This window comes from Oncorhynchus keta, chromosome 34 (genome assembly GCF_023373465.1).
Source record: "Oncorhynchus keta strain PuntledgeMale-10-30-2019 chromosome 34, Oket_V2, whole genome shotgun sequence".
In the NCBI taxonomy this organism is placed as follows: Eukaryota; Metazoa; Chordata; class Actinopteri; order Salmoniformes; family Salmonidae; genus Oncorhynchus; species Oncorhynchus keta.
Window position 1 is genome coordinate 47,544,637 of NC_068454.1, and position 25,271 is coordinate 47,569,907.

A 25,271-nucleotide genomic window follows, 5' to 3' on the forward strand; every position below is an offset into this window, starting at 1 on the left:
ACCTCAACCCTAACCACTCTAACCCTAACCTTAACCATTCTCAACCTAACCCTAACCTCAACCCTAACCATCCCTTAAACCTACGGACGGACAGTTTTAAGGCCAACCAACAGGCATTTCTACAAGTGGGCAACCACCAAGCGACTACTTTGAGTGGAAAAATACACCGGTCAGCCAGGCAACCACTAGATTAAGGAACACCTGTGGGCTTGCAACCAAACATTGGCGCAGTGACTGAGGATGCCAGCTGTTGGGGTCCCATCTTGAGGTTTTGAACTGGAGCTTGGCCAACTCCCTCCCCTCTCTAGTAGTGCAGTACTGTATATAGGGTGGCATTTGGGTGTCCCCATTGACGCTCTCCTGGAAGAACTGTGTGGTCAACCAAAATCTCTGCTCCCCCTTCGTCAGTCATCTTGACTAGCACAGTTGAACAATTTTTCAGAGAATATACATACACAAGTTACCCATTTTCTTACACAGTTTATTTTTTAAATGAAAATGTAAAAAAAAAAACATATTTGTGGATGGTGTTCAAACCAGAACATAACAAATATATATATATTTTGAAAGTAAAAGTTGTATAAAGCCCATTAAACTGTAAACTTATATACAGTCAATTTTAAATTGTATGCTTTTTTTTTAAAGAAACAAAAACAAACAGATTTCAAAAGGTTCTAAGTGCTTTATTAAATGTTGTGCACGGACAAAGTTTGTCATGTCCAATTGCTTAAAATTCCAAATTAGATTTTTACTGTAGCCCATATAAATACTACAAGTACACCGGCCCCCGCACCTTTTATTTGAGGGATTTTCATAAATATTTTACCGTTTAGAAATTAAACCACTAGGTATCTAGTCCCCCCATGTGAAGAAGTCATAACTAGTTTGACATATACACTTAAAGTGTATTAAAGTCGTCAAAAGTATATTAGTTTTTGGTCCCATATTCCTTGAATGCATTGGCAACATCAAGCTTGTGACTAAAGTCATTGGATGCATTTAGTTTGTTTGGGTTGCGTTTTACCCCCAATAGTAACTGAATGGTGAATGAGGACTTGAGTCATTTTCTTAAATGACTCCTGTTTCTGAACACTTCTCATTAATCCTTATGACATGATTAAGAAAAGTAATGAAAAAAATTTAGTCAGCCATCAATTGTGCAAGTTCTCCCACTTAAAAATATGAGAGAGGCCTGTAATTTTCATCATAGGTACACTTCAACTATGACAGACAAAATGGGGAAAAAAATCCCGAAAATCACATTGTTGGATTTATTTGCAAATTATGGTGGAAAATAAGTATTTTTATCAATAGCAAAAGTTTCTCAATACTTTGTTATATACCCCTTTGTTGACAGAGGTCAAACGTTTGGTTGCTGGTATCTTGGCCCATTCCTCCATGCAGATCTCCTCAAGAGCAGTGATGTTTTGGGGCTGTTGCTGGGCACCACGGACTTTCAACTCCCTCCAAAGATGTTCTATGGGGTTGAGATCTGGAGACTGGCTAGGACACTCCAAGACCTTGAAATGCTTCTTACGAAGCCACTCCTTCGTTGCCCGGGCGGTGTGTTTGGGATCATTGTCATGCTGAAAGACCCAGCCACGTTTCATCTTCAATGCCCTTGCTGATGGAAGGAGTTTTTCACTCAAAATCTCACTATACATGGCACCATTCATTCTTTCTTTTACATGGATCAGTCGTCCTGGTCCATTTGCAGAAAAACAGCCCCAAAGCATGATGTTTCCACCCCCATGCTTCACAGTAGGTATGGTGTTCTTTGGATGCAACTCAGCATTCTTTGTCCTCCAAATGACGAGTTGAGTTTTTACCAAAAAGTTATATTTTGGTTTCATCTGACCATGACATTCTCCCAAGCTTCTTCTGGATCATCCAAATGCTCTCTCGCAAACTTCAGACGGGCCTGGACGTCTGGCACTGCAGGATTTGAGTCCCTGGCGGCGTAGTGTGTTACTGATGGTAGGCTTTGTTACTTTGGTCACAGCTCTCTGCAGGTTATTCACTAGGTCCCCCCCGTGTGGTTCTGGGATTTTTGCTCACCGTTCTTGTGATCATTTTGACCCTACGGGGTGAGAGCTGCGTGGAGCCCCAGATTGAGGGAGATTATCAGTGGTCTTGCATTTCCTAATAATTGCTCCCACAGTTGATTTCTTCAAACCAAGCTGCTTACCTATTGCAGATTCAGTCTTCCCAGCCTGGTGCAGGTCTACAATTTTGTTTCTGGTGTCCTTTGACAGCTCTTTGGTCTTGGCCATAGTGGAGTTTGGCGTGTGACTGTTTGAGGTTGTGGACAGGTGTCTTTTATACTGATAACAAGTTCAAACAGGTGCCATTAATACAGAGGAGCCTCTTAAAGAAGAAGTTACTGGTCTGTGAGAGCCAGATATCTTGCTTGTTTGTAGGTGACCAAATACTTATTTTCCACCACAATTTGCAAATAAATTCATAATAAATCCTACAATGTGATTTTCTGGATTTTTTTTCTTCTCATTTTGTCTGTTGAAGTGTAACTATGATGAAAATTACAGGCCTCTCATCTTTTTAAGTGGGAGAACTTGCACAATTGGTCGCTGACTAAATACTTTTCTGCCCCACTGTAAATGTAACCTTTTTTAAACTAGGCAAGTCAGTTAAGAACAAATTCATATCGACAATGACGGCCTACACCGGGCCACCCCCATGGGACTCCAAATCACAGCCGGTCGTAATACAGCCTGGATTTGAACCAGGGTGTCTGTAGTGACACCTCTACCACTGAGATGCTGTGCCTTAAGGCGCTGCACCACTCAGGGCCCCTACAAATAACAGGGGAGGGTAGCATTTTTTTTTGGGGGGGGGGTGTTCTTTGTGTCTCTAACATTCTCAAACAAAATTATCCACAATTCAATGATTATGATTATCCATATTATCCATAATCATGGTAGCCTCCGCATGGATATAGAAGTGATCAGAAACATCTATTCTTACAATAAAATTGACTCCAAAATGGTACAAGATATTATTCACCATTCAGTTCATATTGGGCAAAACATACTGCAAATGCATCCATCCAACAAGCTTGTAAAGACAAGCTTTTGATGTAGTCATTATGTACGTGCCCAATGGCAAATGTATTGCACTATATAGGGATAGGGTGCCATTTGGGACTAAGCTCACTGGGAGCCCTAAAGTATGCACAAACTAATGCATCCTAACCCACAGACACACTATATATATAGACAAAAGTATGTGGACACCCCTTCACATTAGTGGATTTAGCCATTTCAGCCACACCTATTGCTGGCAGGTATATAAAAGCGAGCACAGCCATGCAATCTCCATAGAACGACATTGAATTGCCTTACTGAAGAACGCAGTGACTTTCAATGTGGCAGGACCCCACCATTCCAACAAGTCAGTTCATAAAATGTCTGCCCTGCTAGATCTGCCCTGTAAGTGCTGTTATTGTGACGTGGAAATGTTTAGGAGCAACAACAGCTCAGCCGCGAAGTAGTAGGCCACACAAGCTAACAGAACAGGACCGCCACGTGCTGAAGCGCGTAAAAAATCTGTACTCGGTTGCAACACTCACTACCAAGTTCCAAACTGCCTCTGAAAGCAATATCAGCACAAAAACTGTTCAGGGCCTTCATGAAATGGGTTTCCATGACCGAGCAGCCGCACACAAGCCACTATGTGCAATGCCAAGCGTCGACTGTAGTTGTGTAAAGCTTGCTGCCATTGGACTCTGGAGCAGTGGAAATGCGTTCTCTGGGGTGATGAATCACACTTCACCATCCGGCAGTCCGACGGACAAATCGGGATTTATAATAATAATAATATATTTGAGATTTGGCGTATGCCAGGAGAGTGCTACCTGCCCCAATGCATAGTGCCAACTGTAAAGTTTGATCGAGGAGGAATAATGGGCTAGGTCCCCCTTAGCTCCAGTGAAGGAAAATCTTAACGCTACAGCATACAATGACATTCTAGACAATTCTGTTCTTACAACTTTGTGGGAACAGTTTGAGAAAGGGCATTACTTGTCTCAGCATGACAATGCCCCCATGCACAACGCAAAGTCCATACAGAAATAGTTTGTATCAGTCGGTGTGGAAGAACTCAACTGGCTTGCACAGAGCCCTGACCTTAACTCCATTGAACACCTTTGGGATGAATTAGAACACCGACTGCGAGCCAGGCCCTAATTACCCAACATTTGTCCGACCTCAAAAATGCACTTGTGGCTGAATGGAAGCAAGTCCCAGCAGCAATGTTCCAACATCCAGAAGAGTAGAGGCTGTTTTAGCAGCAAATTAATCCATATTAATACCCATGATTTTGGAATGAGATCGATGAGCAGGTGTCCATATATTTTTGGTCATGTAGCGTATATCTGCAAGACATTAAATGCATTCGGTTATCTTCGAACCAATAAATGCAGAAATGCATCTAACACACTGACAACATCATAGATTTGAAGTTAAAACATAGTTGAATCTTAAAAGGCCAAATAAAAAAAACACTGCCCAAACAAATGTACCATTAGTCTCTACTTTGTGTTCACAGTATAATTAGCATTGCTTTAACACTGACTTATTCTGCATCCTTCAGGCTTGACCTTTGTGACTTCAATGACCGTGGTAACTTTATTGCATACAGAATAAGCACCAAAGCCTAATTTTAAACTCCAGGAGAACGTCATGAATTATCTCAACAGAAGTGTAGACTTTTGACTAGATAAAACAAAATCTCATATTTGGAGATACATTTTTTTTTTTTTTAAATAGTTCCAGACAGCTGTATTGTGGCAAACAAAACATCATGCCCCTTGTCCAAAAAAGGGGAACACTTGCTTCGGAAGTCTTAAAGGATTTGACATACAGCTTACCCTAAGGGGAAGATGTGTCAAATCCGTTTACTTCTAAGCAATTACAATTATATACAAACAAATCTGCCCGAAAAACTGTAGGGTTGGTTGACTGTCAGGAGTTAAATATGGTAACCACTTTCATGGGAGGAGATACACATTTGTACAGCATATTAATATATGTACTAAGGCAAATTAAAAGTAGAAGAAATTACTTTGTGGGTTCTAACCAAAAAGCTTATCTGTGCACAGAAATAAAGACATGTGGGTGGGGAAGGCAAGTCTCAGTGCAAATGCTTCAGCTTGCGTAGCCGCAGGGGGTTTCGCAGGGCCTCTGCGTTTGGGATGTTGGAGACCTCTAGGTTGGGAGAGCAGAAGAGCACCCTACCACGATGATTGAACATGTAGAAAGACGGGTGGTTCCTCAATGTGTCAAACGTCCTAAAAAATGAGAAGAGGGCAGTGAGTAGTTTGAAGTATTCTCATGATTATGTTTTCAGTGCGATAGGTCAATAACAATAGGGCTGCTCATATAGGCAAGTCAATTATTATGCTGATTTGCAACACTATACATGCCAACTACAACAACAAGTGAAATCCCTGCAACACTTAACAAAGAGCTGCAGTCGGTTTCAGAATGGGGTGGCCAGAAGGCCAGCATCCTGGAGTCACCTCTTCACTGTTGATGTTGAGACTGGTGTTTTGCAGGTACTATTTAATGATGCTGCCAGTTGAGGACTTGTGAGGCGTCTGTTTCTCAAACTAGACACTAATGTACTTGTCCTCTTGCTCAGTTGTGCACCGGGGCCTCCCACTCCTCTTTCTATTCTGGTGAGAGCCAGTTCACGGTGTTCTGTGAATGGAGTAGTACACAGCATTGTACGCGATCTTCATTTTCTTGGGAATTTCTCGCATTTCTCAGAACAAGGACAGACTGACGAGTTTCAGAAGAAAGGTCTTTGTTTCTGACCATTTTGAGCCTGTAATTGAACCCACAAATGCTGATGCTCCAGATACTCAACTAGTCTAAAGGCCAGTTTTATTGCTTCTTTAATCAGAACAACAGTTTCAGCTGTGCCAACATAATTACAAAATGGTTTTCTAATGATCAATTAGCCTTTTAAAATGATAAACTTGGATTAGCTAACACAACGTGCCATTGGACCACAGGAGTGATGGTTGCTGATAATGGGCCTCTTGTACACCTATGTAGATATTCCATAATTTTATTTTATTATTATTTATTTTTTAGTTGGCCGTTTCCAGCTACAATCGTCATTTACAACATTAACAATGTCTAAACTATATTTCTGATCGATTAGATGTTATTTTAATGTACAAAAATGTTTTGCCTTTCTTTCAAAAACAAGGACATTTCTAAGTGACCCCAAACTTTTCAACTGTAGTGTATCTACAACAGAAGCTAAAGATGGCGAGAAGTCTGTCCATGATAAAGTGCTGCTCTGCCTTCTTAATAACACTATCAATAAGGTAGGTCCTACAGGACCTAGTTTTGTCGCACCTGGACTACTGTTCATTTGTGTGGTCAGGTGCCACATAAAGGGACCTCGGAAAATTACAATTGGCACAGAACAGGACAGCTGGCCCTTAAATGTACACGGAGAGCTAACATTAATAATATGCATGTCAATCTCATGGCTCAAAGTAGAGGAGAGATTGACTTCATCACTACTTGTATTTGTGAGAAGTATTGACATGTTGAATGCGTCGAGCTGTCTGTCTAAACTACTGGCACACAGCTCGGAAACCCATGCAAACCCCCACAAGACATGCCACCAGAGGTCTCTTCACAGTCCCCAAGTCTAGAACAGACTATGGGAGGCACACAGTACTACATAAAGCCACGACTACATTCAACATCAAGTAACTGATACAGCAGTAGAATCAGATAAAAAAAAAGATACAAATACACCACATGCAACAGTCGGGACTGTGAAGACACACACGCATACACACACACATGGATTTTGAGTTGTAGATATGTGGTAGAGTAGTGGCGTGGCCTGAGGGCACACACTTAATGTGTTGTGGAATCTTTTGTGAAATGTATTGTAATGTTTTTAAAATTGTATAAATGTCTCAATTCTGCTGAGCTAATGGGGATCCATAATAAATATAATTACTGAAATGAAGGCTTACTTGTTTTTCAGCTCTGAGGATGCATCCATATCTTTAAACTCTCCAGAGATGTGGACAATACCATAAATGGTCAGAACAAAAGCTAACAAAGTCTGTAAAACAATCTGCAAAACAAAATTAAAACAATAGATATATATTTTTCTTTTGAAATATGTTTAGTCAAAACGGTACAATTAATAAAATGGATCTACATCAAAGAATGGATTAACTTACTTTCTATTTAGTATTAAATAACTTACATCTATTGGTAGGGTTTCATTTTCTTTTTCTGTCAGACGCATGTAGGATCGATCTGGTGGGGGAAAAGAACAACATTTAGCACACTGGAATCAATGTGGCTACAGCTGAGACAAAATCAAGTGGGTAGCTAGTCTCATTGCATCCATAGCAGATGTTGCAAGCGGCAAGCTAACTTGCGTAACTGTTAGTACTTTGGCTTTTGGAGCATAGCTTCCAACTGGATCCTGGATTTCCTGACGGGACGACACCAGGGGGTGAGGGTAGGAAATGACTCCGTACACTGGTCCTCAACACAGAGCCACCCCCTCCTCCACGGATGTGCTTAGCCCCCTCCTGTACTCTCTGTTCACCCATGACTGTGTGGCCATACACGACTATAACTCAATCAAGTTTGTTGACTACACAAGAGTGGTAGGCCTGAATACTAACAATGAGAGACTACAGGGAGTAGGTCAGAGCCAGGAAAATAACCTCTATCTTAACAAATCGAAGGAGCTTATCCTGGACTACAGGAGACAGAAGAGAAATCACACCCGATCCTCGGGGCCGCAGTGGATAGGGTCAAAAGTGGAGGTCGGACGATTAATCGGAATGGCCGATTAATTTGGGCCGATTTCAAGTTTTCATAACAATCGGAAATCGGTATTTTTGGGCGCCGATTATTTTTTTTATTTTTTTTACACCTTTATTTAACTAGGCAAGTCAGTTAAACAACACATTCTTATTTCCAATGACGGCCTAGGAACGAGGCAGAACGACAGATTTTTACCTTGTCAGCTCGGGGATACAATCTTGCAACCTTACAGTTAACTAGTCCTTCGCTCTAACCACCTGCCTCACGAGGAGACTGACTGCATGTTACGCTAATGCAGTAAGCCAAGGTAAGTTGCAAACTTAGCATTCAACTTATCTTATAAAAAACAATCAACGACTGTCGTTGCTCCAATGTGTACTTAAATATCAATGCCTTTCTTAAAATCAATACACAATTATATATTTTTAAACCTGCATATTTAACCAAAATAAATCCAGGTTAGCAGGCAACATTAACCAGGTGAAATTGTGTCACTTCTCTTGCATTCATTGCACACAGAGTCAGGGTTTATGCAACAGTTTGGGCTGCCTGGCTCTTTGCGAACTAATTTGCCAGAATTTTACACAATATTGAAGGTTGTGCAATGTAACAGGAATATTTAGACACATGGATGCCACCCGTTGTAAAAATTACAGAACGGAATAAACATTTTGTTTGAGGTGATAAGTTTCCGGATTTGACCTAAGGCTCATATTTCTGTGTGTTTATTATAGTTAAGCCTATGATTTAATATTTGATAGAGCAGTCTGACTGAGGGGTGGTAGGCAGCAGCAGGCTCGTAATAGTCAAAGGTATATGGTTTAGAGAGAAATAGTCGACGCGTTATAATCTCTGTAATAACTTGTGGCTGAACTTGAAGGGGTTCCTTCGTTATTTTACCGTTCATGTCTTTCATAGAGAATGTTTTGATCTAATTCAAATAAGGTCTGTGTTTTGTGCAGGCTTAAACCGCCTAGGCGTTTTGATACCCGTGTAAATCTCACTAGGATAAGGTAACATTTGTCAATAATTTTCATAAATCTACTCTACAAAAAAAAAAAAAAAAGATCTTCGCTTATATTTAGCCAATATTGATCAGTTACCTTGTCCTATGGATATCTACACAGTTATAAAATTGGCAAGGTGGTATAAGCATACACAAAACACAGACCTTATTTTAAGTTAATCTAAAAACTCTCCAGTATCATTGTCACTTCAGAGCTGTGTGCGTGTTTTACAGATGGCAGAGAAAAGCAGAGGACCAGTGTGGGACTATTACATGGAATTGGCACCAGGGAAAGCAAGGTGTCTTGTTTGTGATAAGGACAAGCATGGGGTCAGCAACGGCTAAATCAAGAAATACCACCAACCTGTGGAATAAGCTTAAGAACACCCATCCAAAAGCCCACAATATGTATTATATTAAGTTAAAATTAGTGGTCATTGTTCGTTAAGTATTGTAGCAATTGTCATTATTACAAAAAAAATATATATATCACATTTTTTTAAATTAGCTGATTAATCGGTATCAGACCTTTTTTTTGTCTTCCAATAATCGGTATCAGCGTTGAAAAATCATAATCGGTCGACCTCTATTCAAAAGCTTTAAGTTCCTCGGAGCGCACATCACTGAGGACCTGAAATTGTCTCGCCACACCGACATTGTGGTGAAGGCACAAAAGTGCCTCTACAACCTCAGGCAGCTAAAAAAATTAGCCATGGCCCCTAACCAGTGGTGTAGTACTCGAGACCGGTCTCGGTTTTGTCTCTGTGTTGAATACATTTTTACCCTGTCTTGACTTGGTCTCAGAAAATGACAACTAGTCATTTCTTACCGAGACCAGTAGAGTGAAAACTAATAATTATCATCTCCCATTCAGCCAGCCCATAAAACCACTTCGCCAGGCTAATGTAGTCACACTCCTTCACGACACAATATCTTATTGTCTATTGAGACCTGGGCTTCCTACTTTACTTGTAACATTACTGTTCTTTACTTACGTTGAAAAAAATCCTCAAGTTCATCAGAATTTCCTTGACTCGCTGGTAGGGAAGAGTGGGGTACATTGTTTGAAAGTTGCATGCTCACTATTAATAAGTGGTGACTGGGGAAAGTCTCAGACCCCTAGCCGGTCTCCCGGTTCTGACTTGAATCAGTCTCAGTTTAGGTGGTCTTGAACACAACACTTCCACTAAGACCCTCACAAACTCTACAGCTGCACCATTAGAGCATTCTGTCAGGCTGCATCACCGCCTGGTACGGCAACTGATCTGCCCTCAACCACACAGCTCTCCAGAGGGTGGTGCAGGCAGCCCATCGCATCACAATGCTGCCTGCCCTCCTGGACATCTACAGCACATGGTGTCAAAGGAAGGCCAAGAAGATCATTAAGGACCTCAGCCACCCGACTGTCCCGAGCCACTGACTGTTCACTCAGCTATTGCCCAACAGAGACAGGACAGCTGCATCTTCGCTCAGACCGAGAGGCTAAAAAACAGCTTGTATTACCAGGCCATCACTGTTGAACAGCTATCGCTAGCCATCTACCAGGTGATGCTTACTCACACAAAACACACAAGCTATCACACACACTACATACTCACAAACACATACACAAAGCCAATGCTGTCCCACGCTATAGATATTAAACCACCATTTCACACAGTATTTAAATACTGTATCCCCGACATAGCTCATAATATTTCTACTGTACATTGTATTTTATTTACACTGGATTATTGACAGACAGTGCCTATAAGGTCAGCATCCCGGAAGGCCAGCATCGCCTCTTCACTGTTGCCGTTGAGACTGGTGTTTTGCAGGTACTATTTAATGAAGCTGCCAGTAGCGGATTTGTGAGGCACCCGTTTTTCAAATGAGACACTAATGTGCTTGTCCTCTTGCTCAGTTGTGCACCGGGACCTCCCACTCCTCTTTCTATTCTGGTTAGAGAGTTATCGCTGTTCTGTGAATGGAGTAGTACACAGCGTTGTACAAGATCTTCAGTTTCTTTGCAATTTCTCGGATGGAATAGCCATCATTTCTCAGAACAATAATAGACTGACGAGTTTCAGAAGAAAGGTCTTTGTTTCTGGCCATTTTGAGCCTGTAATCGAACCCACAAATGCTGATGCTCCAGATACTCAGTCTAAAGAAGACCAGTTTTATTGCTTCTTTAATCAGAACAGCAGTTTTCAGCTGTGCGAACAATTGCAGAAAGGTTATAATGATCAATTAGCCTTTTAAAATTATAAACTTGAATTAGCTAACACAATGTGCCATTGATGATTGCTGATAATGGGCCTATGTAGATATTCCATAAAAATAGCTTGAATTTTTATTTAAAATGTGCCGTTTCCAGCTACGATAGTCATTTACAACATTGACAATGTCTACAGTGTATTTCTGATCAAGTTGATGTTATTTTAATGGACAAAAAAAATGCGAATTTCTTTAAAAAAACAAGGACATTTCTAAGCTTCTGAACGGTAGTGTATGAACTTTTTTACATTAAATTCTAGCTGATCTGGTGTAAATTCTCACATAGTAGATACGTAGATTGCATTGGATTACTGCCTCGGTGCTATTTGTGTTAATCAGATTCATCCCGCAGTTCTTGATTCCCTGTCTTTTTTTCCCTTGCAGTAAAATGTCAGACAGTTCAAATGTATTGTTAGGATAACGATTTCGCTGCACCCGCTACAAAACCTGCTAAATTGTGTACCCGACCAATAAACCTTGATTTGATTCCTTGTTTTCAATTGAATACGTGAAAGTCACGTACGGCTAACAGACCGCGTTGGCAGCAATACGTTGTTAGCTAGCTACTGTAACGTCAGTAGCTTTGGGACACATAAACGTGTCTGTGAACTAAAACATGTTCTGTCCCGACGGTACCAGCTAGCTAAGCTACATACTATGCTAATAACATGACATGCTAAATCGCTAGCCATCTGGTTTAAGGATAATTCTTCATCGCTTGATAAACTGGTTTGGTTTATCTTTAACGAAAGTTAGCTAGCACGCGCTAGTTATAACAGGCCGCAGTACACTGCATGGTTGATATCTGACTGTATTTTGATCTAAAAGGCCAGATATGTGTATCTTATTGTATCGCACTTACGTTGTGCCGCTGAGAAAGCAGCATGAGCCAGGGCAAATAGACCAACCCCTACGACATCTCTCCAAAAAGACGAAACCATGTTCAAGAGAAGTGATCAATTTTTCTTATTCGATGGGTTTTAAGTGCGGTTGGCATCCAATGTTAATGTTGCATTACCACCACCAGCTGGACGGGGTATTGAATAAGACAAAAAATACATTACGGGAAATGGGAAAAACGACATAATACAAAATTAAACACGTCAACTAAGAAAAACCATCCCACCTCTTCAATCACAGTCCACTGCTAAATACATCCACACACATGCTCAGGGGCCTGTGATTGCGGAACATTCACTGACAGGATTTCCTGCACTGGCTTCGGCTGTGAAATCACAACACTCAAAAAACGTTCAGCAGCATTCAATTTTCTTCTACTTCTCCTCTTGTGCTGTACAATTTTTTACCATATCAATAAAAATACAACGTCCACCTTTTTAACATGTAGCATTTCAATATTCTTTGTTTTTATTTAACTTTTATTTAACTAGGCAATTTAATACATTCTTATTTTCAATGACGGCCTAGGAACAGTGGGTTAACTGCCTTGTTCAGGGGCAGAACAACTGATTTTTACCTTGTCAGCTCAGGGATTCAATCTAGCAACCTTTCGGTTACTAGCCCAACACTCTTAACTACTCGGCTACCTGCCGCCCCACTGTCCTTTGTATTCATGTTACCTGATTAAATTGCTGTACAATATGATCTTATTGCCGTCTGATGCACATGCAGATGTCATAAATCAGCACTGCAGAGCTCTCCCTGTACTATGCCGTGCCTTGATTCTATTACTGTTGATGATATCTAGAAATGTGCATGTTCACCCTGGCCCACCTACTGTTGCTAGCCCCAATTCTGACTTGCGCTCTGATATCTGCTTCACTGATTTCTGATTTCTGCTTATAACCTAAAATGATCAATTGAAAGTGTGGGTTCACAGCTCCAATCCAGATGTGTTGGTCATTACTGAGACGTGGTTAAGGAAGAGTGTTTTGAATATTGATGTTAACCTTTCTGTTTATAACCTTTTTCTGCAAGACGTATCTTCCAAAGGTGGGGGAGTGGCAATCTTTACCAAGGATCACCTTCAGTGCTCGGTTGTCTCCACAAAGTCTGTCCCCAAACAATTTGATATGCTGGTTTTAAGCATTAAACTTTCAAATAGCTCTTTGTTGACTGTTGCTGGGTGCTATCGTCCTCCATCAGCACCGGCCTGTACCCTACATGCCCTAAGCTCTCTCCTGGCCCCTTACACTAAGTCTGAATTTGTCCTGCTAGGTGACCTAAACTGGGACATGCTTAAACCACGGGACCAAGTCCTAAAGCAATGGGACTCCCTAAATCTTTCTCAGATTATCACCAATCCCACAAGGTATGACTCCAAACACCTAGAAAAGGCTACTCTCCTCAATGTTATCCTTACAAATAATCTTGATAGGTATCAGTCTGGTGTTTTCTGTAATGACCTTAGTGATCACTGTTTTGCAGCCTGTGTTTGTAAGGCCTGCGAGTGAAACAACCTGTCCTGATTTGTCATAGACGCTTGCTACAAAACTTTAATGAGCAAGCCTGAAGCAAGCATGAACTGGCCTCTGTAAAATGATATAGCTTCAGCTTGATCCCCTCTGTCGAAGAAGCTTGGACCTTCTTTTTTGTTATTTTCAGTGGTATTGTTAACAAACACGCCCCCGTGAGAATGAGAATTAAAAACAGGTTCAGACCCTGGTTCGATCGTGATCTTGCAGAGTTACTCCACCTCAGGAATTGCATTTGGCGAAAAGCTTGGCACATGCATACTTAGACTGACTGGCTATCGTTCAGGCAAATGAGAAATAAGTGCACTCAGGCTATCCAGAAGGCCAAAGTTAGTTACTTTAAGGAGCAGTTTTCTCTCTGTGGGTCTAACCCCAAGAAGTTCTGGAAAACGGTTAAGGACCTGGAGAATAAACCCTCCTCCTCACAGCTGCCCATGTCCCTTAATGTTGATGATGTGGTTGTTACAGACAAGAAACACATGGCTGAGGTCTTTAATCACCACTTCATTAAGTCAGGATTCCTATTTGACTCAGCCATGCCTCCTTGCCCATCCAACCTTTCCTCGTCTCCCACCCCTTCTAATGCAACTATCCCCGATGCTTCTCCCTCTTTTTCCCCTGCCCCGCTACAAAGTTTCACCCTGCAGGCAGTCACTGAGTCCAAGGTGCTAAAGGAGCTCCTTAAATTTGACCCCAAACTTTAGACCGTTTCTTCTTTAAGGTTGCTGCCCCTATCATCGCAAAGCCTGTCTCTCCTTTCTGGGGAGCTTCCCATTGCTTGGAAGGCAGCCACAGTTCATCCTTTATTTAAAGGCAGAGATCAAGCTGATCCTAACTGTTATAGGCCTATTTCTAGTTTGCCCTGTTTATCAAAAGTGTTGGAAAAACTTGTCAATAATCAACTGACTGGCTTTTTTGATGTCTATAGTATTCTCTCGGGAATGCAATCTGGTTTCTACTCAGGTTATGGATGTGTCCCTGCAACCTTAAAGGTCCTCAATGCCTTTGATTCTAAGCAATATTGTGCTGCTATTTTTATTGACTTGGCCAAAGCTTTTGATATGGTAGACCATTCCATTTTTGTGTTCCGGCTAAGGAGCATTGGTGTCTCTGAGGGGTCTTTGGCCTGGTTTGCTAACTACCTCTCTCAAAGAGTGCAGTGTATAAAGTCAGAAAATCTGCTGTCTCAACCCTAGGCCCCACTCTTTTCTCAATTGACATCAACAACATAGGCAGTAAGGCAGTAAGAAGCTCTTCGCATCCATTTATATGCAGATGATACAGACTTATACTCAGCTGGCCCCTCCCCAAATTGTGTGTTAAATGCTCTACAACAAAGCTTTCTTAGTGTCCAACAAGCTTTCTCTACCTGTCACGTTCTGACCTTAGAGAGCCTTTTTATTTCTCTATTTGGTTAGGTCAGGGTGTGATTTGGGTGGGTATGGTTCCCAATCAGAAGCAGCTGTCTATCGTTGTCTCTGATTGAGGATCATACTTAGGCAGCCTTTTTTCCACCTTTAGTTTGTGGGATCTTGTTTGTGTGTAGTTGCTTTCTGCACTGCATGTAGAGTTACGCTAGGTTTTTTTCCCCCAGTGTCATTTCAATTAAAGTAAAATGTACGCCTACGACACTGCACTTTGGTCCAATCCATCTCTAAACGGAAGTGACACTACCCTTACCTTGTTCTGAACACCTCCAAAACAAAGGTCATGTGGTTTGGTAAGAAGGCCCTTCTTCCCACAGGTGTTATTACTACCTCTGAGGGTTTAGAGCTTGAGGAACTCACCTCATACAAGTACTTGGGAGTATGGGTAGATGGTGCTGTCCTTCTCTCAGCACATATCAAAGCTGCAGGCTAAGTTTAAATCTAGACTTGGTTTCCTCTCGTAATCACTCCTCTTTCACCCCAGTTGCCAAACTATCCCTGATTCAGATGACCATCCTACCCATGCTAGATTACGGAGACAATTTATATATCGGCAGGTAAGGGTGCTCTAGATGTTCTTTACCATTTGGCCATCAGATTTGCCACCAATGCTCCATATAGGACACATCACTGCACTCTACTCCTCTGTAAACCGGTCATCTCTGTATACCTGTTGCAAGATCCACTGGTTGATGCTTATTTATAAAACCCTCTTAAGGCCTCCCTCCCCCCTATCTGAGATATCTACTGCAGCCCTCATTCTCCACATACAACACTCGTTCTGCCAGTCACATTCTGTTAAAGTTCCCCAAAGCACACACATCCCTGGGTCGCTCCTCTTTTCAGTTCGCTGCAGCTAGTGACAGGAACGAGCTGCAACAAACACTCAAACTGGACAGTTTTATCTCACTCTTCATTCAAAGACTTAATCATGGACACTCTTACTGACAGTTGTGGCTGCTTTGTATGATGTATTGTTGTCTCTACCTTCTTGACCTTTGTGCTGTTGACTTTGCCCAATAACACTGTAAAGAATGACCCACGGGTTTAGTAAATATTGCAAAAGGAATCAATTATTTTTTTCTTAAAATAATTTGTTTTTGGTTTTCCTTACATTTTGGAATATAATACTTAATGTATGTGTTGAAAAAGACTGTCATTTGCAAATAAAAATCCAAGATAATAATGCTGCTAAATTAGAAAGAATATTTCTAAGTAACAACCAACAATTTAAAAATATGATATTCAAAGTATCATTACATTGGACTGACATGCTGAATCTAGTTCTGAATGTCAATTGTGCTTGGAACATTTCAACAGACTTTGTCTTGATCTTTCTCCTCTGGAATGGCCATGAGGCAAGTAAGGATTGTAGCTCACATTAGGGCTTGTAAAGCCCTATGATTTCTGCAATGCGGAAAACTCAGACGGAATCCAGAAATTTAAACAGAATACACGGTACCCCTCGGACAGGATACGCAGGATATTTTTATTACAGTTTCCCAATATTAGTGTGAAAAATAGGTATTAGATATATACTGTTTTTTTTTTTAAATAAACCAAATGGATTGAACAAGTTAGGCAACAAAAAGTTAACACGGAATTTCAGAAAATAAAACAGCAAAAGTATTTCATAGGGCCCTATTAGTGTTTTACACAATGCGTTGTCGCCCAGGCAGGTATTGACAATGTGTGTCTTCCTTATTTTAGAATGAGATAGCATATGGGATGTGATAATGGTTTAATTAAGCTTATATATACACACACAGTCGATTATTTTTTATCTTAATTCCGTAGGAATCAGGCGGCACATGCAATGTAAGATGCAATGATCTGCAGTTTTGCTGCATTCAAATAAACAGAACTTTTGAAGCACTATAGACTGAGGCATGGACATAATCGAACACTGCCCTGCCTCCACCCAGATTGCATCTGTTCCTTCAAAACATGGGGTTCCCTTAAGGTACATTTGTCAAGGCAACTGGCAAGTCAGTAAGGCCAGGAGAGGTCTTTTCTTTAAAATGTGAAATTTGCAGAGCTTGCCGTTTTACAACAAATTTTTTAAAATCTTGAACACCTTGGAAACCATCTAAAGAAACACGAAACTGTCAATCAATCAATCAAATGTATTTCTAACGCCCTTCTTATATCAGCTGATGTCACAAAGTGCTGTACAGAAACCCAGCCTAAAACCCCAAACAGCAAGCAATGCAGGTGTAGATGCACGGTGTAGAAGCATGTCCTCTGCATATTTGACAAATGCGGATTGTCGTGGACATTTCCTCTATTTACCAAATCATGGGAGCAAACCACACACACAAGTCAGAGTTAGTTATCAAAGTCCATCTTTAATTATATGAGCTCTATCACAATCCTGTGACTCTCAGGTAATTCCGTGTCTCTCAGTGAATTCTCTGAGAGCCCCCTTACAATGCAACTGAGATCCTTTAATAGCAAAGAACACACATAGTCAGACAGCATAGACATAATAAATCGTTCAGCTTTGTCTCCTTACTCAAACCCCAGAACCATAAACCAATCCTCCATATCAACAGGCATATATCAAATTGTCATTTAGATACAACCAATTCTAAATACAACCAATCCTGGACAAGCTCACAGAGAGGAGAGTGAGGCTATAGGTTAAGATAAAAGGGAGCAGGAGAATGATTCCAAACACTGCCACCCTCCTTTCCCCACTAGAAAAAGGTAGGGAGTAAAAGATATGTTTACACATGATGATACTTTGACCTCTCCCCTCTCTGCGGCCCATGCAACTTAGTCTTGACATAGAACAGATAACTGCAACCCCACCACAGTATTATACAAAAATACCATTCTGATGAGAAGTAACTTACACACATTTGATGAATATAAAACATCTTACATATGTTACCAACAAATTCTGAATCTTCCACGACAGGATTCAGAACAAATGTATATGGTACGCTTGCATCTCATAGGAGTCGAAAACACAATCCTCATTCTCTGGGCGACTTTATAACTATAATACAAAAACACATTGACCATTCAAATACACAAGTCCATGAGGAGGAAACTATAGAAGAACAAGAATTACAAAATGACACTGAGCAAAAAATGTCACCTTTTGCTAAAATTGGAAAGTATTTACAATGTGTCAAACAAGTATCAATGAGGGAGTAGAGGAACTGCAGTTCATATCGTGCTCTGTGTCAGGTCCAGTCATAAAATACATAGTTAATTCCTGTTTAAGGAAACATGGCTGTGTAATTGACAATTACATAATCTCAGATTTGGTTCAAGATGTCTGTGAGACAAATCCCATGAGCACAGTTTTCGGGCCGGATAGACCCCTCGCCACACCGTACAAGAGGAAGCAGTTTTTTAAGAAAATGTTTCTGTGACGGAGCCGGTAGAATATATACTTGATGCAAAGAAAGGAAGAAGTTTACAGTATGTTCCTATTCTGCAGTCACTGTTACAAGTATTGAGCAACAAGGACATTCAGGAGAAGGCTTTAAAAAGGAGTTTTTCTCGATACGAGTATTTTTATGATGGCACACATTTCAAAGAAAATGACTGTTTATCAGGAGATGAATTAACCCTATCTTTACTTCTCTATGTTGATGACTTTGCTGTGTGCAATCCCCTTGGAACATCCCACAAAAATCACAAAATTACAGGAGTCTATTGGGTGTTGGCAAATGTCCCATTACAGTTTAGGTCTACACTTAAGTCTATTTACTTAGCTGTTCTCTGCAAGGCTGCTGATGTTAAAACATATGGATATGGGAAGGTGCTAGAGCCACTTTTAAAAGATCTTGCACAATTAGAGGAGGAAGGACTTTTTATTCCTGTGCTGGGAAAGATACTGAAGGGCACTGTTTTTTTGTGTGGCGGCAGATAATCTTGGAACCCACTCTATTGGTGGATTTGTAGAAGGTTTTAGTGCAACGCATGTCTGCAGGTTCTGTTTGGCAGAGCTATCTGTGATCCAGGTAAAAGGAGTGAGAACTGGGGCATTCCGACCCAGAACAAAGCAGCAACATTCTGAACAAATACAGACAGTTTTACAAAATCCAACCTTAATACATTGCTATGGTGTGAAAAAGCAGTGTGCTTTGACTGAGAAACTGAAACATTTTGATGTACTGTCTGGCTATCCACCAGATGTGCTGTATGATTTTTTTGAGGGAATCCTGCCTCTGGAACTAGCATTGTGCTTAAAGGTTTTAATCAATAATACATATTTTACTCTGTTGGAACTCAACAATCTTAGTACACAGTTCCCCTGTAAGTGGATAGATAAAACTGACTGCCCAAAATCAATTCCTCTTGACTTGATGAATCCAAGGAAAATAAGTATTGGAGGAAATGCTCATGAAAACTATTGCCCTACTGCATCTGCTTCCATTCATTATAGGAACTAAAATACCTGTAGGTGAACCATCATGGGAAATTCTTATGGACCTCAAAGATATTGTTGAACTTGTGGTTTCGCCAATTCACACAGAATAATCAATTTGGTACCTTGACAGCAAGATATCAGAGCACAGGCATAGATTCTTAGAGGCTTTTCCTCGGGATAGTCTTATCCCAAAACGTAATTTCATTGAACACTACCTACCCGCAGCTGATAAAGGCATTTGGACCCCTTATAGCTTTTTGGACTATGCGCTATGAAGCTAAACAGTTTTTAAGCGGATTGTTCGACAGACCAACAGCTTTCAAAACATTTAGCTGTCTCTTGCAGTGAAGCATCAACTAATGCTTGCGTACCATCTGCATGGCACCAATCTTGTCAAGCCTGCCCTATCTGCCACAAAGCTGTCCACTGTTGCTTTGGAAGTGTTAAAGGATGACAAAGGAAGCGGTACAATTTTCTTTTCCAGATGAGACTTTTGTTCAGATGGCAAACACACTTTCCTGCAATGGTACCAACTACTCGGTTGGAATGATCCTAACCTACGGATCGACTGGAGGTCTAGCCGACTTTGTTGAAATACTTATAATGAACGTTGTTCATGGAGAACTCGCTTTCATTGCAAAGTGTTCAGAATGCTTGGTATAATGAGCACCTTAGGGGGTTTGAGCTGGAATCCACACAGAAGCTTATGGTCATTGAGCAAAAGGAATTGGCAGACATCTACCCACTAACAGCATACGCTGTTGGCCAAAAGTGCATGGTAACCCTGAAGCACCATATTTGCCTGCAATATTAGGTAGCAATCTTTTAAAATGTAATAGTTTTAAATGTGGTGTATTTATACATGGGTTTAAAAACAATGCATTGCTCATAGAGCTCATACCGAATGTAATATTTGGTGTAGAATAGAAATGCTTGGTTTTGCATGTTTATTATTATGAGATCTAGTAAGCAGCACTTGATATCGATTTAATGGAATACCAATGTTTGACATCATACCCATTTGATAACTTTGATTCATTTTTTTCTTGACAGGATCACTTTCGCTACAACAGAACAGAAACGTCAGGCTACGGGTCCTATTGGAGGGCCCCTGATATCCGTAAGCTAACATTGCCTTTTGGAATCCCTGCTACTGTGGCTGAGCTTGGCACAATTCTGCAAGACATTTCAGCTTCAAAAATAATTTGTTCTACAATACATGGAGAGTGCATATGGAGATCAGTTATTTTCTTTGCTTGATACTGAAGACCTAAAGGATAAAGACACCATCAAAGTGGTTGACCTTGACGTCCCACCTCTTATTACTTTAAATGTACAAGAACTCAATAACATCTCCACAGATACATCAGATGAGAGGTGCTGCCTTGGATCACGTGATACTGTGATATTGTCCTCTCCAGAAAGTACCTCTTCCCAACGCTCCAGTCCGTGGCCATCTGAGTTTGAACTTCCTCGCTTTGCTTATGATACAGAGCTCATTCTTGAGGCAGCTAATGAAGCACACATGAAGGATGGAACACTACTCAACAATCTGCCTGTGAAATCAGACATCCTGGAAAAACTGTCTGAAAGGATCTTCCAGTTTACAGCCTATCCGTCAAGTCTACAAATTTGTCAGGTTGCAGAAGCTTTGGTAAAAAAGTACCCATGTCTAAGAGCTTGGGTCCTTCTCAGGCGTATACGGATGGCAAACCAGCCTAAAGTACAAGATGGGCAATTACAGATCGAAACTGAGAGGAATTGATTGCCTAGAACTGGAAGTGAACTCTGTCAAGAGAAAATCACCAGAGGACAACCCCGTTGCTAAGAACATAAACAAAACAAAGAAGGCGGTGGTAAATTACCTCCCACCCCACCCTGCTGGAGAAACAGATGAGACCCTGGAGAGGGAGCGAGTGGGGCTACTGGGATAAGTAAAAATATGTGACAACCACAACATTGTGAGTGCCAAAATGGCAAAGACCTTCTCATATCGAAGACAAGATGTCATTCAGGCCCTTCCTGTAAAGGACTTCAGAGATAGATGGCCAGCCTTGTTTGAACCCATTCAGGTACAAAACACAGCTGAATGAAAATAGTCAATGTAGGTAAAAATGTATATAGATTTAAATATTTTGTGTTGTCTTGACCTAATATTCTAATCTACAATTAAATATGTATTAAAGATTAGTCTAAACATTCTCACTCTGCACATGCTTTGGGAGGGGTTTCCTAATAGCATTCTGGCTCTCAGATCATCCTTTGTCCTTATCTGATCAGAATATGTTTCCTCCCCCGTCTCCTCTCTCTCAGATTAAGGAAGACTTCAGAAGAATTACAACTGTTGCTCTTGAGTCCACCTTTATCCAGAAGCTGGACGAATATACACCAAAACTATTGGACTTGTTTAAGACAAAAGGAGGTGCTGTAAAGGAGGACATGCAAGTTCTGTATGGGGTATTCACAGTAACACTTTCACAACATAGGTTGTACTGTGTATTTATTTGCCGGTATTAAATGCAATTATTTGTATAACATCATATTACAGTGCAACACCAGCCAGGAAAGAAGAGACAGTCTAATCCGTGGTCTGATCATATACCTCGGTGAGAGGGTTGAAGAACTTATCACAGAATACAAGGTAAAGGTTTTTATTTTTGTATCCTTATTTATCTCTAAATGAGATCTTCCCTCTCTCTCCTCTCAAGTTGCACAGTTAATCAAGTAGCCTAGTCTGTTATTTCTTATTTTTTTCACTCCGGATGCTGACGACACCATGATCCGAGAGAACCTTGTTCAGCATGTGATGAAGGTGTTCACTGTGAAGGATCTGTACCAGAATATAGAGCATGGGATCTGCACCAGAATATAGAGCATGGGATCTGCATCGAAGGAGCAGAGGTCCTGGCTGGTATTCGCAGTGTTACACAGTCATGTACCTTGCTTATGGGCCTCATCTATGGCTTAAATCTAAAGTGCCCCAAAGAACTGAAGTATACCTTTGAGGTGTTCCAAAAACTATTCTTGGAACTTGTGATCTCAGGACCTCCCCACGCGTCCAAGCTCTAAAGATGAAGTTACTTGTTTTCAGAGATATCTAAAGATACCTATGAGAACTCTCAAAGGGCCACTCACAAACTGTGGTCTAAACCCTACTCAGTAAGCTGAAAAGCTAGTTGCTAGGTGGTATAGGAGCTACAGTTCACATGATGCTCTTTGTCAGGTGAAGTCATAAAAGACATTGTCAATTCCTGTTTTAAAAAACAGCTTTGTTTTAAAACTGAGTCCATATGCACTAGTGGATATCCATATGGGCTTCACTAGTGCATATGGTGTCAGGTTTAAGGGAGAATTTGGCATCTATTTTGTAACAATATGTGCAATGTATGTTTTGAAAACCCATGTTTTGATTAATCTAAAACCGTTTGAATGAGGTTGTATTTGAGCTAAAGTTCATATTGTGCTTTGTGTAAAGTCTATTAAGACAAATCGTTAATTTATGTTTCTGTTAAAATATTTCTTTGTTGTTAAGGGGCACATAGACCACCAGAAATGTTTTGCCAAACTGTACAAGATGTGAGGTCAAAGTGCTAATCCCAAACTATCACCTAAACTTTATGCAGTTGTGAAGATTTAAAAGTATTTACAGTCAGGTGCAAGCTATCTGGATGTAACTTTACCTAATGAGGCAAGGTGTAGTTATACTCAGAATGCTTACAGATGACAAAATATGATTGCCTAAAGAGTAGGGTTTAAGGGACAATTTGAGATTGAAGTTTGAAGAAATTATAAAATGATAACATTTATTTTATTCAAAATAAAGGTGTGGAAGTTTGAAGTTGAACACTGTTGTTTTCTTTTACATATTCCCTTATATAGAAATAATATGTTTGTCAATTATCCTAAGTATATTGAGGTAACTATTTGCATCAGCTTTTTAAGTATAGTTGTGAGTATATATTTGAGTAGTAGGAACCCAATTTAAATACATTTTACTAACCTGAGTACCATAAGTAACTGAGCAAAATACATTTGTTGATAAAACATAGAATATCAATTACGATACTGAGTAAATTCAGGAAATTAAACCTACAATATTAGTTATGTAACTGATTACATTAAGTATATTAGACTTATAACATTAGTTCTGGAACTTGAAGGATTTAAGCAGGTCAACAACAACAAAAATGTTCTGAACCTGATAAAATTAAGTTGAATGAAAGGAATTTGAGATCCAGTTAGTAGATTGCACTTCATATATTTGAGTTTGTAATACACATAAAGCGAAGTGTATTATACTTAAAATATCCTCCTTGTTGGATTTACTTAAAAAGCTGATGCAAATAGTTACCAAAAATGTTGTAAGTAAAAGGGGCATTATTTTTTACAGTGAATGTTTGTATCATGTTTTTGTGCTGCTACCATATTGTGTTGCTACCATGTTGTCATGTTGTGTTGCTACCATGCTGTGTTGTGTTGCTGCCTTGTTATGTTGTTGTCTTAGGTGTCTCTCTTGTTGTGATGTGTTTTTTGTCCTATATCTATATTGCATTCATTTTTTTAAATCCCAGGCCCCGTCCCTGCAGTAGGCCTTTTGGTTTGCCGTCATTGTAAATAAGACTTTGTTCTTGACTGACTTGCCTAGTTAAATAAATAAAATCCTCAGTTGCTGAGAAACCTTACGATGGCAAAAAACAAATTTATACATTTTGCTTTCAATTGCTTGGTTTTGATTTCAACATCCATTATTTCACTGTCTTTGAAAATATCCTGTTTACATTTTTAACTTTACTTTTCTTGTTTACAATTTATTTTATTTGAAATTCAATACATATTGTGTGAAATTGGCCCCATTACTCCCATACTATATACCTGTTTTCAAAACATTCAGTACTCTCCTAACATTCACTTGACATACTGGCAATCAAGCTTCTTTCCAGGACCGCTGAAAGATGCTCTCTTCCCTTCTTCTCTCGACTCTTTTCCCACCTGGCCAAAGTTTTTTCCCTAGCAGCAGCATTTAAAAAAATTTTATACATACAAAATTATCAACGACTTACAATTTTCATATAACTAGGCAAGTCAGTAAAGAACAAATTCTTATTTACAATGACAGCCTACCATTCTGCCCCTGCCTTGTTCAGAGGAAGAACAACAGATTTTTTACTTGTCAACTCGGGGATTCAATCCAGCAAACTTTCAGTTACTGGCCCAACGTTCAAACCACTAGGCTACCTGCCGCCCCTACATTGCTACATCAAACATGTATAACAAAACAAAACACAGGTATAAAACAAGAAAATACTACATACAAAAAATCTATATAAATAATAATACAAATTCTAGTGCAATTGTATTCACTCTGAAATAACGTCTTAACAAGATGATTAAAATCAATCCAAAATATTTGTAATTTGGGTATAGCATTCTGGAATTTTTGATTGTGTATAAAGTATTTGGCAACAAGAATAAAAAATGCACAATCATTTCAGTGGTCTTGTTATCATTGCAATAGTAACATATATCCTTCATATCAAAAACATGGGTAGTGTTCAAAATGGTAAATAAATATTCAGGTTTTTACAAAATTCTATCACAAATTAACATTAGTGAGTCAGATGTTCACCTTTTTCACAGAAAATGCAGATATCATCAATAGCCACAAATTTGGATAACATATAATTACATGGATATATTTTATGTAGAATATTGAAGTGCACTTCCTTAAATTTGTTTGGTATACAGATTCGTAAGGCATTAACCAAGCTTTTTTTACAGACAATGTCAGGAATAAGCATGTCCAGACCACTGGGAATGGTTTTGATCACAGAAATAAACTCTGAAAGGTATTGGAAACTCATTCAACGTTATAAATTCTTCATATTGTAATGACTTGACTAGATGATAAAGGACCAA

General features: G+C 39.9%; 1 protein-coding gene and 1 long non-coding RNA gene across 3 annotated transcripts; one reads left to right on the top strand and one right to left on the bottom strand.

Moving 5' to 3' along the window:
- Window positions 1-460: 460 nt before the first annotated feature.
- Window positions 461-12,327, bottom strand: LOC118367210 (ER membrane protein complex subunit 5-like). Its single transcript, XM_035750376.2, has 5 exons — window positions 12,230-12,327; window positions 11,966-12,130; window positions 7,267-7,319; window positions 7,028-7,131; window positions 461-5,308 (listed from the first exon to the last, which is right to left on the bottom strand). Exons 2-5 carry the CDS (start codon window positions 12,042-12,044, stop codon window positions 5,152-5,154), a joined length of 393 nt encoding a protein of 130 aa, XP_035606269.1. The 5' UTR covers window positions 12,045-12,130; window positions 12,230-12,327; the 3' UTR covers window positions 461-5,151.
- Window positions 11,020-24,774, top strand: LOC118366512 (uncharacterized). 2 transcript variants are annotated; one of them, XR_004821973.2, is made up of 5 exons: window positions 11,020-11,330; window positions 20,409-21,427; window positions 21,669-21,777; window positions 21,904-21,996; window positions 22,089-24,774. It is a non-coding gene; the product is annotated as an uncharacterized LOC118366512 (long non-coding RNA). The 2 variants fall into 2 exon arrangements; XR_004821972.2 differs by having other exon boundaries at window positions 11,021-11,330; window positions 21,669-21,812.
- Window positions 24,775-25,271: the final 497 nt, after the last annotated feature.